The sequence below is a fragment of the Coregonus clupeaformis genome, chromosome 2 (genome assembly GCF_020615455.1).
Source record: "Coregonus clupeaformis isolate EN_2021a chromosome 2, ASM2061545v1, whole genome shotgun sequence".
In the NCBI taxonomy this organism is placed as follows: domain Eukaryota; kingdom Metazoa; phylum Chordata; class Actinopteri; order Salmoniformes; family Salmonidae; genus Coregonus; species Coregonus clupeaformis.
The window spans coordinates 6,032,713-6,048,173 of NC_059193.1; the positions used below are offsets into that span (position 1 = coordinate 6,032,713).

Sequence of the window (15,461 nt, forward strand, 5' to 3'; positions counted from 1 at the left end):
AAGTGTATTTTTACCTGGAGTTTTTCATTATTGTAGGCTACTACTTTTAGTCTTGAAATCTTTGGTTTTTACTACACTACTCGCTCTGTTTAGCACATGGCCTCATGTGAATCCTTAAAGAAATGGGTGGGGCTAAAGAGGGTGTGAATGATGCTGAAGGGTATAGACAAAGAAGAGCTCTCCAGTAGGTGTACCAAAACATTCAAGGTCCATTTTCTCAAAAGTGGGGTTACAAGTTTATCAACTTTCAAAGCAAAATTACTTTCCCATTGTTCCTCAACTGCAGTGTATGATATAACATTTTCTAGCTCTGAGTCTCTACTTTTATCCAATGTAAAAAACATAATTTCAAATGTTGCTACATAGGACTGAATCCAGGTGGTGGGTCACATATGTTTGACAACTTAAAGAGTTGAAAGCCTATCGCTGTTTTAACATCATTTTTAGATCATGGCATATCAAATAGACGATTTAGCTTTATCTAAATCAAATGCAATCTCTGTTTATTGTTGAAAATACAGGACTTCAAATGTATTACACTGTGACAATAAAGCATTGTCCATCGAACATTTACCATTTAATGTTGAAAATAAAAGACTTCAAATGTATTAGACTGTGACAATTAAGCATTGTACATCAAACATTTACCAAAGTGGTCGTAGTGCAAAGGGCTAGATAAATTGAAACCCCATTAAACTGTATAGATGACCAGTGGATATAAAATATCTATAAAACAGTGCAAATAATATGTACAGCCACTTACGTCCAAAAAGACTCTATATAGCAAAAGGCCAACATAATGATCCTTTTCTTCTTCCTTTGTTTTCTTCTTCCTTCTTCCTAAAAACTACTTAATGTAAAACATGATCAGTTTTAGATCAAGAGATACAACAGGGTATATAATGCCTATTTGGTTATCTGAATTAAGACTAGAAAGTGGAGATCAGATCATATAAACTCAGCATCCACCATTGGAATTACTGGGGCCATAAAATTACTTCATTTAAAACTAAGAGGGAGAGATAAGGACAAGCAATTTGCAGTATCAGTGTCTACTATTAAAGATGATTGCTAGCCCACTAATCTCTGTAGTATTTCTAATGCTCTCTTCAGTAAGGGTATCTCTTTGGAGTAGGACAAATAGATATAGATTTCCTGACCTGAGGTATACATCTACGACTGTGCAACCTTCAAAGCACATAATACTGAATGGTAAATATCTCAGGATTTAACACGAGCAATGGCACTTGCTAATACTAAAATGATGAATACGCCGGCAATCACTTAAGAAAAATTGATTTGATTAATTTTGGATATAAAAAAAATAAGCAATTGTGCTTTTTTAGTCCATGTGATATTAAGATCAATATAAAATCAAATGTAGGTTGCCGGTCTATTTATGGATATAAACAAGAAGCCCTGTGCAGCGACACATACCGGCTGTATTTCTGCCTGCTTGAAAGGCGAATAGCTCAGATACACATGAAAACATGAAATGTTTAGAACATTGCTCAGAGATGCACAAATATGATATAACATTCAAAATGGGTGAATCGTTCCTTTAAGGAACAAGACTCACTTCTTAAAGTGGAACTGACAGCATTTTAAGTACTTTGCAGATATGAAACAAACAGACTAATAATATCAGTCCAAAATATCAAATTCCCAGTTTATGCTACAAAACCAACTTTATAAGAGGTTTTAAAAATAGGTTATATTTGACTCAATATTTCTTGACGTACACTAAGGCATTGTTGGCAGAATAGATGGATGCAGTTCACTGCATGATTAATATAATTCACCAATACATTTCTTGGTAGTCCCAAAAATATTGCTATCAGGTTGTAAATCACAGCTGGCCTGGTACATTGTTTGCTGCCTCAGTTTCAATTACTCAATATTTTGGACAAAAACTGACAAATGTAACCAAGACTAGGAATGTCAATACAATCAAACTAGCAAGGGCAATGACCACAAGTCAGTCATAACGTGGCTAATAGGCTAGCGTATATATTTATGTAGCAAGCTAAAAACACAGAGCCTAATGCTAGCTAGATAGCTAGCTGCTAGGAAGATGTCATGTAATGTAATTGGAGGAGTGGGTGAGTGACTGACTTTTTCCCCTCATATCGGTTTTTGGTGGCTGTACATAGCTAGAGATGCATGTGTCATTTGGCTAGCTAGCAAGAACTTGAATTACTGCTATCCAGTTAGCACATCTATTGCGTTCGCAAATTAACTTTGGCTATCTACTACGATAAATGTATGAATGCGCAACACCCGCTAGATATGACGAACACTCTAGATAACATGTAAACAGCCTAACCAGCTCTGCTAGGGTGAATAAAAAGGTCAGAGTGAGGTGTTCTCTCATTTATGTCTGGAAGTAGCTAGCTAGCAAGCTAGCCAACTTTAGCCAGTTAGCTTGGGTGCTTGGTTGGGACAATAATTAATTGCATTGGCAGGACAATAATTAATTGCATTGGCAGGCAAGCTGCAGAAGGATGAGTAGGCTACAATTCCCCATAGTTTATCAGTGCAATTTTGAAGAGAAACTAGCTGAAAAAATTTGAGAGGGTTTATCTAATGTTCCTTTGTTAGATTTTAGCTCATCTTGCTCTGGCTAGCATTAGTTGTTGATCTTGTTGTTATTGATGTGCATAACTGAAGGAGAGAGAGCCTACCTTTTCATGGTTGTTTGATCAATAGGACTGTAAAGTTCCCAAATGTAAGAGGACTCCTGTGGTATTTACATATTTGCAGAAATCCATGCGTTCTAATGATCTAAAAGTCGCGCTGTTGCTACTGCCTGTAAACACACAGTCCAGTTCAAAAGTGAATGATGGCAGGCCTGTGTGGGTGTGGCAAATGGCTTGTTTGCATACAGGCCTACAGTAGCTCTGATTGGCTATGGTGAACCAGTCTGCGTAGAGACCGGTCTTGGACGAGACAGATGTTTTTATTAGGTTTTATTTACTGCAGTGTCTATTAATTGTCAAAATGCGTGTCCGTTTTCCCACTCTATGTTGCTATAGAATTTTCACAAATGCCTAAGTATACGTCATTCCCAAACAAAGTGCTCGCTTATCAGAAAATGTTTTTTAAAAAGTGTAATATTCTTCCTGGGGGTGTATATGAACAGATTTTAATAAGATTTCATATTGATTAAATGCTCTCAGTTCCATTTTGAGTACTATAGCTAGAGACTTGAAACCAATATGGTGGCCTTCATCACAAAAATGCTCAATTTATGCTGATTGCAAATGCTGTATTCTCATATGCATGGGATTCTGTAGCTGTATTACTAAAGTGTAAATTCAATGTTTAAGAAGACTGTATTTGAGTATAATGCATGTTGTTTCTGAGATGATCCCTGTATGTTGTCTTTAAGCCCTAGAGCTCACCAGTTGAAAAGGGAGTTTTGGCCCAGTGTCATGAAGTAGATCTGGCTGCAGCCCCCAGACTGCACCGTGGCAAAGAACACCTTCACACAGAAAACAGGTCAATCAGTACAAAAATGACAACTTACAGTATAATATTCAACACTTACAACACTATGAACAACATTCAACCTTTCACATCTACCATAGCCCAGTGATATGGGGGGAACAGGGTGTCATGTGAGCTTTGCCCAAGGTGTCCTTTGGTAATATTGGGATGTTGTCGTACCTTGTCATTCCTCTCACAAAGGAACTTGAGTTTCTGGGCCTTCTTGTGCATGAAGACTCCCTCCAGGTTGCCTGTGTTAGCTGACCTCAGCTCGATGGCTTTGTCTCCCCAGCCCATCACCTGGTTGGACTGCAGGTAGGCTGTGGAGATGCACACATACACCGCAAGGGATTTAACATGTTTCAAATGGCACTCTATTCCCTTTATAGTGTACTACTTTTGACCAGGGCCCATAGGGTAGTAGTGCACTATATGTGGAATGGGGTACCATTTGGGAAGCACACTTACAGTACACACTAAGGCTTTTAGACCCTCCAAGGCTTTCTGCCTCTCTCAATGAGTGCCATGTAAATCAATCTTGAGATGAAAATCAATAGGCACACTTTTCCCACTCTCCTCTTTAAAGCTGTTCTACAGGGCCTTCAGAAAGTATTCACACCCCTTGACTTTTTCCACATTTTGTTGTGTTAAAGCCTGAATTTAAAATGGATTAAATTGCGATCTTTTTGTCACTGGCCTACACACAATACCCCATAACGTCAAAGTGGAATTATTATTTTAAGACATTTTTAAAAATGAATTACAAATGAAAAGCTGAAATGTCTTGAGTCAATAAGTATTCAACCCCTTTGTTATGGCAAGCCTAAATAAGTTCAGAAGTAGAAATGTGCTTATCAAGTCAAATAATAAGTTGCATGGACTCACTCTGCGTGCAATAATAGTGGTTAACATTTTTTGTTTTTTTACCCATTTTTCTCCCCAATTTCTTGATATCCAATTGGTAGTTACAGTCTTGTCCCATCGCTGCAACTCCCATACGGACTCGGAAGAGGCGAAGGTCGAGAGCCATCCGTCCTCCGAAACACGACCCTGCCAAGCCGCACTGCTTCTTGACACACTGCTCGCTTAACACCGTCCAGCTGGCGACCGAAGTAAGCGTGCAGGCGTCCGCCACAAGGAGTCGCTAAAGCGCGATGGGAAAGGACATCCCGGCCGGTCAAACCCTCCCCTAACCCGGATGACACTGGGCCAATTGTGCGCCACCTCATGGGTCTCCCGGTCACGGCTAACTGTGACACAACTCGGGATCAAATCCGTGTCTGTAGTGACGCCACAAGCACTGTAACATAGCTCAGCATTCAACACCACAGCACCCTCCAAGCTCATCATTAAGCTCGAGGCCCTGGGTCTGAACCCCGCCCTGTTCAACTGGGTCCTGGACTTCCTGACGGGCCACCCACAGGTGGTGAAGGTAGGAAACAACATCTCCACTTTGCTGATTTTCAACACTGAGACCCCACAAGGGTGCGTGTTCAGCCCCCTCCTGTACTCCCTGTTCACCCATGACTGCGTGGCTAAGCACGCCTCCAACTCAATCATCAAGTTTGCAGACGACACAACAGTAGTAGGCTTGATTACCAACAATGATGAGGAAAATAACCTCTCACTCAAACTGAAATGGTCCACCCACGCAGAAAGTGTGGTGAAGAAGGCACAACAGAGCCTCTTCAACCTAAGGAGGCTGAAGAAATGTTGCTTGGCACCTAAAACCCTCACAAACTTTTACAGATGCACAATTGAGAGCATCCTGTCGGGCTGTATCACCGCCTGGTACGGCAACTGCACCGCCTGCAACCGCAGGGCTCTCCAGATGCCGAACGCATTACCGGGGGCACCCGATGTCACAGGCAGGCCAAAAAGATCATCAAGGACATCAACCACCCAAGCCACTGCCTGTTCACCCCGCTATCATCCGAAGGCGAGGTCAGTACAGGTGCATCAAAGCTGGGACCGAGAGAAGTAAAAACAGCTTATTCTCAAGGTCATCAGACTGTTAAATAGCCATCACTAGCACATTAGAGGCTGCTGCTGCCTATTGAAATCACTGGCCACTTTAAGAAATGCAACACTAGTCACTTTAATAATGTTTACATATCTTGCATTACTCATCTCATATGTACAGTGGGGAGAACAAGTATTTGATACACTGCCGATTTTGAAGGTTTTCCTACTTACAAAGCATGTAGAGGTCTGTAATTTTTATCATAGGTAAACTTCAACTGTGAGAGACGGAATCTAAAACAAAAATCCAGAAAATCACATTGTATGATTTTTAAGTAATTCATTTGCATTTTATTGCATGACATAAGTATTTGATACATCAGAAAAGCAGAACTTAATATTTGGTACAAAAACCTTTGTTTGCAATTACAGAGATCATACATTTCCTGTAGGTCTTGACCAGGTTTGCACACACTGCAGCAGGGATTTTGGCCCACTCCTCCATACAGACCTTCTCCAGATCCTTCAGGTTTCGGGGCTGTCGCTGGGCAATACGGACTTTCAGCTCCCTCCAAAGATTTTCTATTGGGTTCAGTTCTGGAGACTGGCTAGGCCACTCCAGGACCTTGAGATGCTTCTTACGGAGCCACTCCTTAGTTGCCCTGGCTGTGTGTTTCGGGTCGTTGTCATGCTGGAAGACCCAGCCACCACCCATCTTCAATGCTCTTACTGAGGGAATCAATCAATCAATTTTATTTTATATAGCCCTTCTTACATCAGCTAATATCTCGAAGTGCTGTACAGAAACCCAGCCTAAAACCCCAAACAGCTAGTAATGCAGGTGTAGAAGCACGGTGGCTAGGAAAAACTCCCTAGAAAGGCAAAACCTAGGAAGAAACCTAGAGAGGAACCAGGCTATGAGGGGTGGCCAGTCCTCTTCTGGCTGTGCCGGGTGGAGGTTATAACAGAACCATGCCAAGATGTTCAAAAATGTTCATAAGTGACAAGCATGGTCAAATAATAATCAGGAATAAATCTCAGTTGGCTTTTCATAGCCGATCATTAGAGTTTAAAACAGCAGGTCTGGGACAGGTAGGGGGTTCCATAACCGCAGGCAGAACAGTTTAAACTGGAATAGCAGCAAGGCCAGGCGGACTGGGGACAGCAAGGTGTCATCATGCCCGGTAGTCCTGACGTATGGTCCTAGGGCTCAGGTTCTCAGAGAGAAAGAGAGAACGAGAGAATTAGAGAGAGCATACTTAAATTCACACAGGACACTGGATAAGACAGGAGAAGTACTCCAGGTATAACCAACTAACCCCAGCCCCCCGACACATAAACTACTGCAGCATAAATACTGGAGGCTGAGACAGGAGCGGTCCGGAGACACTGTGGCCCCATCCGAAGAAACCCCGGACAGGGCCAAACAGGAAGGATATAACCCCACCCACTCCGCCAAAGCACAGCCCCCGCACCACTAGAGGGATATCCCCAACCACCAACTTACAATCCTGAGACAAGGCCGAGTATAGCCCACAGAGGTCTCCACCACAGCACAAACCAAGGGGGGGCGCCAACCCAGACAGGAAGATCACGTCAGTAACTCAACCCACTCAAGTGACGCACCCCCTCCCAGGGACGGCATGAAAGAGCACCAGCAAGCCAGTGACTCAGCCCCTGCAACAGGGTTAGAGGCAGAGAACCCCAGTGGAGAGGGGAACCGGCCCGGCAGAGACAGCAAGGGCTGTTCGTTGCTCCAGCCTTTCCGCTCACCTTCACACTCCTGGGCCAGACTACACTCAATCATATGACCTACTGAAGAGATAAGTCTTCAGTAAAGACTTAAAGGTTGAGACCGAGTCTGCGTCTCTCACATGGGTAGGCAGACTGTTCCATAAAAATGGAGATCTATAGGAGAAAGCCCTGCCTCCCGCTGTTTGCTTAGAAATTCTAGGGACAATTAGGAGGCCTGCGTCTTGTGACCGTAGCGTACGTATTGGTATGTACGGCAGGACCAACTCGGAAAGATAGGTAGGAGCAAGCCCATGTAACGCTTTATAGGTTAACAGTAAAACCTTGAAATCAGCCCTTGCCTTAACAGGAAGCCAGTGTAGGGAAGCTAGCACTGGAGTAATATGATCAAATTTCTTGGTTCTAGTCAGGATTCTAGCAGCCGTATTTAGCACTAACTGAAGTTTATTTAGTGCTTTATCCGGGTAGCCGGAAAATAGAGCATTGCAGTAGTCTAATCTAGAAGTAACAAATGCATGGATTAATTTTTCTGCATCATTTTTGGACAGAAAATTTCTGATTTTTGCAATGTTACGTAGATGGAAAAAAGCTGTCCTTGAAACAGTCTTGATATGTTCGTCAAAAGAGAGATCAGGGTCAAGAGTAACGCCTAGGTCCTTCACAGTTTTATTTGAGACGACTTTACAACCATCAAGATGAATTGTCAGATTTAACAGAAGATCTCTTTGTTTCTTGGGACCTAGTACAAGCATCTCTGTTTTGTCCGAGTTTAAAAGTAAAAAGTTTTCAGCCATCCACTTCCTTATGTCTGAAACACAGGCTTCTAGCGAGGGCAATTTTGGGGCTTCACCATGCTTCATTGAAATGTACAGCTGTGTGTCATCCGCATAGCAGTGAAAGTTAACATTATGTTTTCGAATAACATCCCCAAGAGGTAAAATATATAGTGAAAACAATAGTGGTCCTAAAACGGAACCTTGAGGAACACCGAAATGTACAGTTGATTTGTCGGAGGACAGACCATTCACAGAGACAAACTGATATCTTTCCGACAGGTAGGATCTAAACCAGGCCAGAACTTGTCCGTGTAGACCAATTTGGGTTTCCAGTCTCTCCAAAAGAATGTGGTGATCGATGGTGTCAAAGGCAGCACTAAGGTCTAGTAGCACGAGGACAGATGCAGAGCCTCGGTCTGACGCCATTAAAAGGTCATTTACCACCTTCACAAGTGCAGTCTCAGTGCTATGATGGGGTCTAAAACCAGACTGAAGCATTTCGTATACATTGTTTGTCTTCAGAAAGGCAGTGAGTTGCTGCGCAACAGCTTTTTCTAAAATTTTTGAGAGGAATGGAAGATTCGATATAGGCCGATAGTTTTTTATATTTTCCGGGTCAAGGTTTGGCTTTTTCAAGAGAGGCTTTATCACTGCCACTTTTAGTGAGTTTGGTACACATCCGGTGGATAGAGAGCTGTTTATTATGTTCAACATAGGAGGGCCAAGCACAGGAAGCAGCTCCTTCAGCAGTTTAGTAGGAATAGGATCCAGTATGCAGCTTGAAGGTTTAGAGGCCATGATTATTTTCATCATTGTGTCAAGAGATATAGTACTAAAACACTTAAGTGTCTCTCCCGATCCCAGGCCCTCGCAGAGCTGTGCAGATCCAGGACAGCTAAGCCCTGGAGGAATACGCAGATTCAAAGAGGAGTCCGTAATTTGCTTTCTAATGGTCACGATCTTTTCCTCAAAGAAGTTCATGAATTTATCACTGCTGAAGTGAAAACCATCCTCTCTTGGGGAATGCTGCTTTTTAGTTAGCTTTGCAACAGTATCAAAAAGAAATTTTGGATTGTTCTTATTTTCCTCGATTAATTTGGAAAAGTAGGATGATCGAGCAGCAGTGAGGGCTCTTCGGTACTGCACGGTACTGTCTTTCCAAGCTAGTCGGAAGACTTCCAGTTTGGTGTGGCGCCATTTCGTTCCAATTTCCTGGAAGCTTGCTTCAAAGCTCGGGTATTTTCTGTATACCAGGGAGCTAGTTTCTTATGACAAATGTTTTTCGTTTTTAGGGGTGCAACTGCATCTAGGGTATTGCGCAAGGTTAAATTGAGTTCCTCAGTTAAGTGGTTAACTGATTTTTGTCCTCTGACGTCCTTGGGTAGGCAGAAGGAGTCTGGAAGGGCATCAATGAATTTTTGTGTTGTCTGAGAATTTATAGCACGACTTTTGATGCTCCTTGGTTGGGGTCTGAGCAGATTATTTGTTGCGATTGCAAACGTAATAAAATGGTGGTCCGATAGTCCAGGATTTTGTGGAAAAACATTAAGATCTACAACATTTATTCCATGGGACAAAACTAGGTCCAGAGTATGACTGTGGCAGTGAGTAGGTCCAGAGACATGTTGGACAAAACCCACTGAGTCGATAATGGCTCCGAAAGACTTTTGGAGTGGGTCTGTGGACTTCTCCATGTGAATATTAAAATCACCAAAAATTAGAATATGATCTGCTATGACTACAAGGTCTGATAGGAATTCAGGAAACTCAGAGAGAACGCTGTATATGGCCCAGGAGGCCTGTAAACAGTAGCTATAAAAAGTGATTGAGTAGGCTGCATAGATTTCATGACTAGAAGCTCGAAAGATGAAAACGTCATTTTTTTTTGTAAATTGAAATTTGCTATCGTAAATGTTAGCAACACCTCCGCCTTTGCGGGATGCACGGGGAATATGGTCACTAGTGTAACCAGGAGGTGAGGCCTCATTTAACACAGCAAATTCATCAGGCTTAAGCCATGTTTCAGTCAGGCCAATCACATCAAGATTATGATCAGTGATGAGTTCATTGACTATGACTGCCTTTGAAGTGAGGGATCTAACATTAAGTAACCCTATTTTGAGATGTGAGGTATCACGATCTCTTTCAATAATGGCAGGAATGGAGGAGGTCTTTATCCTAATAAGATTGCTAGGGTGAACACCACCATGTTTAGTTTTGCCCAACCTAGGTCGAGGCACAGACACAGTCTCAATGGGTATGGCTGAGCTGACTACACTGACTATGCTATTGGCAGACTCCACTAAGCTGGCAGGTTGGCTAACAGCCTGCTGCCTGGCCTGCACCCTATTTCACTGTGGGGCTAGAGGAGTTAGAGCCCTATCTATGTTGGTAGATAAGAGGAGAGCACCCCTCCAGTTAGGATGGAGTCCGTCACTCCTCAGCAGGTCAGGCTTGATCCTGTTTGTGGGTGAGTCCCAGAAAGAGGGCCAATTATCCACAAATGTTATCTTTTGGGAGGGGCAGAAAACAGTTTTCAACCAGCGATTGAGTGCTGAGACTCTGCTGTAGAGCTCATCACTTCCCCTAACTGGGAGGGGGCCAGAGACAATTACTCGATGCCGACACATCTTTCTAGCTGATTTACACGCATGGCAGGACCTAGGGAAGGAGGTTGTTGGCCAAGATCTCGCGATACATGGCCCCATCCATCCTCCCCTCAATACGGTGCAGTCGTCCTGTCCCCTTTGCAGAAAAGCATCCCCAAAGAATGATGTTTCCACCTCCATGCTTCACGGTTGGGATGGTGTTCTTGGGGTTGTACTCATCCTTCTTCTTCCTCCAAACACGGCGAGTGGAGTTTAGACCAAAAACCTATATTTTTGTCTCATCAGACCACATTACCTTCTACCATTCCTCCTCTGGATCATACAGATGGTCATTGGCAAACTTCAGACGGGCCTGGACATGCGCTGGCTTGAGCAGGGGGACCTTGCGTGCGCCGCAGGATTTTAATCCATGACGGTTTAGTGTGTTACTAATGGTTTTCTTTGAGACTGTGGTCCCAGCTCTCTTCAGGTCATTGACTAGGTCCTGCCATGTAGTTCTGGGCTGATTCCTCACCTTCCTCATGATCATTGATGCCCCACGAGGTGAGATCTTGCATGGAGCCCCAGACCGAGGTTGATTGACCGTCATCTTGAACTTCTTCCATTTTCTAATAATTGCGCCAACAGTTGTTGCCTTCTCACCAAGCTGCTTGCCTATTGTCCTGTAGCCCATCCCAGCCTTGTGCAGGTCTACAATTGTATCCCTGATGTCCTTACACAGCTCTCTGGACTTGGCCATTGTGGAGAGGTTGGAGTCTGTTTGATTGAGTGTGTGGACAGGTGTCTTTTATATAGGTAACGAGTTCAAACAGGTGCAGTTAATACAGGTAATGAGTGGAGAACAGGAGGGCTTCTTAAAGAAAAACTAACAGGTCTGTGAGAGCCGGAATTCTTACTGGTTGGTAGGTGATCAAATAATTATGTCATGCAATAAAATGCAAATGAATTACTTAAAAATCATACAATGTGATTTTCTGGATTTTTGTTTTAGATTCTGTCTCTCACAGTTGAAGTGTACCTATGATAGAAATTACAGACCTCTACATGCTTTGTAAGTAGGAAAACCTGCAAAATCGGCAGTGTATCAAATACTTGTTCTCCCCACTGTATATACTGTATTCTATAATATTCTACTGTATCTTAGTCCATGCCGCTCTGTCATTACTTGTCCATATATGTATATATTCTTAATACCATTCCTTACTTAGATTTGTGTGTATTGGGTATATGTTGCGAAATTGTTAGATATTACTTGTTAGATATTACTGCACTGTCGGAGCTAGAAGCACAAGCATTTCGCTACACCCGCAATAACATCTGCTAAACACGTGTATGTGACAAATACAATTTGATTTGATCATAATTTTTTTATGATTACCCCATATCTGTACACCACACGTACAATTATCTGTAAGGTCCATCAGTCGAGCGGTGAATTATAAACACAGATTCAACTACAAAGACCAGGGAGGTGTTCCAATGCCTCGCAAAGAAGTGCACCTATGGGTAAAAATAAAGCAGACATTGAATATTCCTTTGACCATGGTGAAGTTATTAATTACACATTGGATGGTGTATCAATACACCCAGTCACTACAAAGATACAGGCGTCCTTCCGAACTCAGTTGCCGGAGAGGAAGGAAACTGCTCAGGGATTTCACTATGAGGCCAATGGTGACTTTAAAACAGTTACAGAGTTTAATGGCTGTGATAGGAGAAAACTGAGGATGGATCAACAACATTGTAATTACTCCACAATACTAACCTAATTGACAGAGTGAAAAGAAAGAAGCCTGTACACAATACAAGTATTCCAAAACATGCATTCTGTTTGCAGTTAGGCACTAAAGTAAAACTGCAAAAAAAGTGGCAAAGAAATTAACTTAATATCCTGAATAAAAAAAGCGTTATGTTTGGGGCAAATCCAACAAAACACATCACTGAGTACATTTTACATTTTAGTTATTTAGCAGAAGCTCTTATCCAGAGCGACTTACAGTTAGTGAGTGCATACATTTTCATACTGGCCCCCCGTGGGAAACGAACCCACAACCCTGGCATTGCAAGCGCCATGCTCTACCAACTGAGCTACAGGGGACTACATATTTTCAAGCATGGTGGTGGCTGCATCATGTTATGGGTATGCTTGTCATCGGCAAGGAATAGGGAGTTTTTTTAGGCTAAAAATAAACGGAATAGAGCAGAGTACAGGCAAAGTCCTAGTGGAAAACCTGGTTCAGTCTGCTTTCCAACAGACACTGGGAGACAAATTCACCTTCCAGCAGGACAATAACCTAAAACACAAGGCCAAATATACACTGGAGTTGCTTACCAAAACGACATTGAATGTTCCTGAGTGGCCGACTTACATCTGCTTAAAATCTATGGCATGACTTGAAAATGGCTGTCTTTCAATGATCAACAACCAACTTGACAGAGCTTGAAGAATTTAAAAAATAATAATATGCAAATATTGTACAATCCAGGTGTTCAAAGCTCTTAAAGACTTACCCAAAAAGACTCAAAGCTGTAATCACTGCCAACGGTGATTCTAACATGTATTGACTCAGTGGTGTAAATATATATGTAAATGAGATATTTCTGTAAACAATTTCAAAACATGTTTTCACTTTGTCATTATGGGGTACTGTGTGTAGATAGGTAAGAATGCTGTAACAACAACATGTGGAATAAGTCAAGGGGTAGAAAAACTGAATGCCAAGCGTCACGTCTGGAGGAAACCTGGCACCATCCCTATGGTGAAGCATGGAGGTAGCATCATCATCCTGTGAGGATGTTTTTCACCGGCTGGGACTGGGAGACTAGTCAGGATCGAGGGAAAGATGAACGGAGCAAAGTACAGAGAGATCCTTGATTAAAACCTGCTCCAGAGCACTCAGGACCTCAGACTGGGGCGAAGGTTCACCTTCCAACAGGACAACGACCCTAAGCACACAGTCAAAACAACGCAGGAGGGGCTTCGGGACAAGTCTCTGAATGTTCTTGAGTGGCCCAGCCACAGCCTGGACTTGAACCCGATCGAACATCTCTGGAGAGACCTGAAAATAGCTGTGCAGTGACGCTCCCCATCCAACCTGACAGAGCTTGAGAGGATCTGCAGAGAAGAATTTGAGAAACTCCCCAAATACAGGTGTTCCAAGCTTGTAGCGTCATACCCAAGAAGACTCAAGGCTGTAATCGCTGCCAAAGGTGCTTCAACATAGTACTGAGTAAAGTGTCTGAATACTTATGTAAATGTGATATTTCCGGGATTGTTTGTATACATTTGCAAACATTTCTAAAAACCTGTTCATGTTTTGTAACGTAACAAAATGTGGAAAAAGTCAAGGGGTCTGAATACCTTCCGAATGCACTGTATATACTCTGGTCTGGTCTGAGTTTATTTATACTCTATATACCCTGGTCTGGGCTGAGTTTATTTATACTCTATATACTCTGGTCTGGGCTGAGTTTATTTACAATCTATATACTCTGGTCTAGTCTGGGCTGAGTTTTTTTTACACTGTATATACTCAGGTCCAGGCTTGGCTGAGCGCTGTCCTGTCTGTAATCTATTCCCCACAGATACCCCTTCCCCTTGAATAATTACCTGGCTAAGGGACCCAACTAAAACAGTCTAACAGAACATCTTATTTCTATTGTCCCAAATCTGTCTAGAGGGGTTGGATCCAGCTTGACTCCTCTTTGCACCCAGTGCTCCAAGCACAATAAACAACGGATACTTCCTGGCTGCCGCATAACAAAAAGGGCCAATAGAAGAGACATGTTCTATTTTTTAAATGGTGGTGTCTGCAGTCTATCAAAGATAGAAGCGATCGTTTTTCAATCTGAGTGGAAGTGGAATATCTCTCTCTCTCTATCTCTCTCCCCCCTCTCTGAAGGCACGAGCACGTGCGCGCACACCCACACACACACACACAAACACACACAAACACACACACACACACACACACACACACAGCCTGCAGGTGTTGATTGGGTGAGTGTGTACGATGTACATAAACTCACCGACAGATGCAGGCATCTCTCCCCACTGCAGCACTGTCTCCTTGGTGATGCGTCCGTAGGTGTCAATGTAAACCCCCTCGTCCTCATAACACACCAGCACCTCCATGCCACTGCTGTTGGGTAGGATGATGATGGCATGAGGCCGGATCACACCCTGGATCTGAGACAGACATAAAACACAGTCAGATGAGATGGTGATAAAGTGGCACCCTATCCCCTATCTAGTGCACTACTTTTGACCAGAGCCCAAGCAGAATAGGGTGTCATTTGGGACACAGCCATGATGATTTCTATAGTGTCTCTATCTGTAGTATAGTGTTATACTGTATCAGGTATCATTCTGTCCCTGTTGGAAAATAACGATCTACTTGACTTGATTTGCTGACCACTGGAAGTGCAGCACAGCACTCTCACTGCAAACCTCTCCAACAGGTATAATCACACAGCACCATCACCAGTTGTAATCCTCCTAATACACAAACTAACATTGTCTAATAAAACAAAGTCTCATTGCCTCAATCGGCCCACTCTCCCTCCCTGAAACCATCTCGGTTAATTCCATTTGATAAGAGGCTGATTCAGACTCACTGAACTGAGGCCAAACAACATGTTGAATCAGCCCAGCCACTGACTACAGGCGGGTGACGACACCGCTTAATTGATTAGAACGTCTCAGCTATTTAATCGACATACAAACTCATTTGCCAAACACGCTCAGTGCTCAGCTCTTTCTCTCCTGGCATCGGGAGACAACTTAGGTACCCACATGAATGTTGTTGCTATGGCTGGTGAGCTCCACTGAGATGTGATTCAGAGCTATATAACCACTGAACCGCCTCTTGGC

General features: G+C 42.9%; 1 protein-coding gene across 1 annotated transcript in view; it reads right to left on the reverse strand.

The window, feature by feature from the left end:
- Positions 1–483: 483 nt before the first annotated feature.
- The window catches only part of LOC123492855 (mitogen-activated protein kinase kinase kinase kinase 4-like), a 105,196-nt gene continuing 90,218 nt past the window's right edge, over positions 484–15,461 (reverse strand). The window contains exons 30-33 of the mRNA XM_045226222.1: positions 14,618–14,777; positions 3,670–3,809; positions 3,405–3,484; positions 484–847 (exon numbers count right to left, since the gene is read on the reverse strand). Coding sequence (XP_045082157.1) covers positions 841–847; positions 3,405–3,484; positions 3,670–3,809; positions 14,618–14,777 — 387 coding nt within the window. The 3' untranslated portion in view covers positions 484–840. The remainder of the gene's footprint in view (positions 848–3,404; positions 3,485–3,669; positions 3,810–14,617; positions 14,778–15,461) is intronic.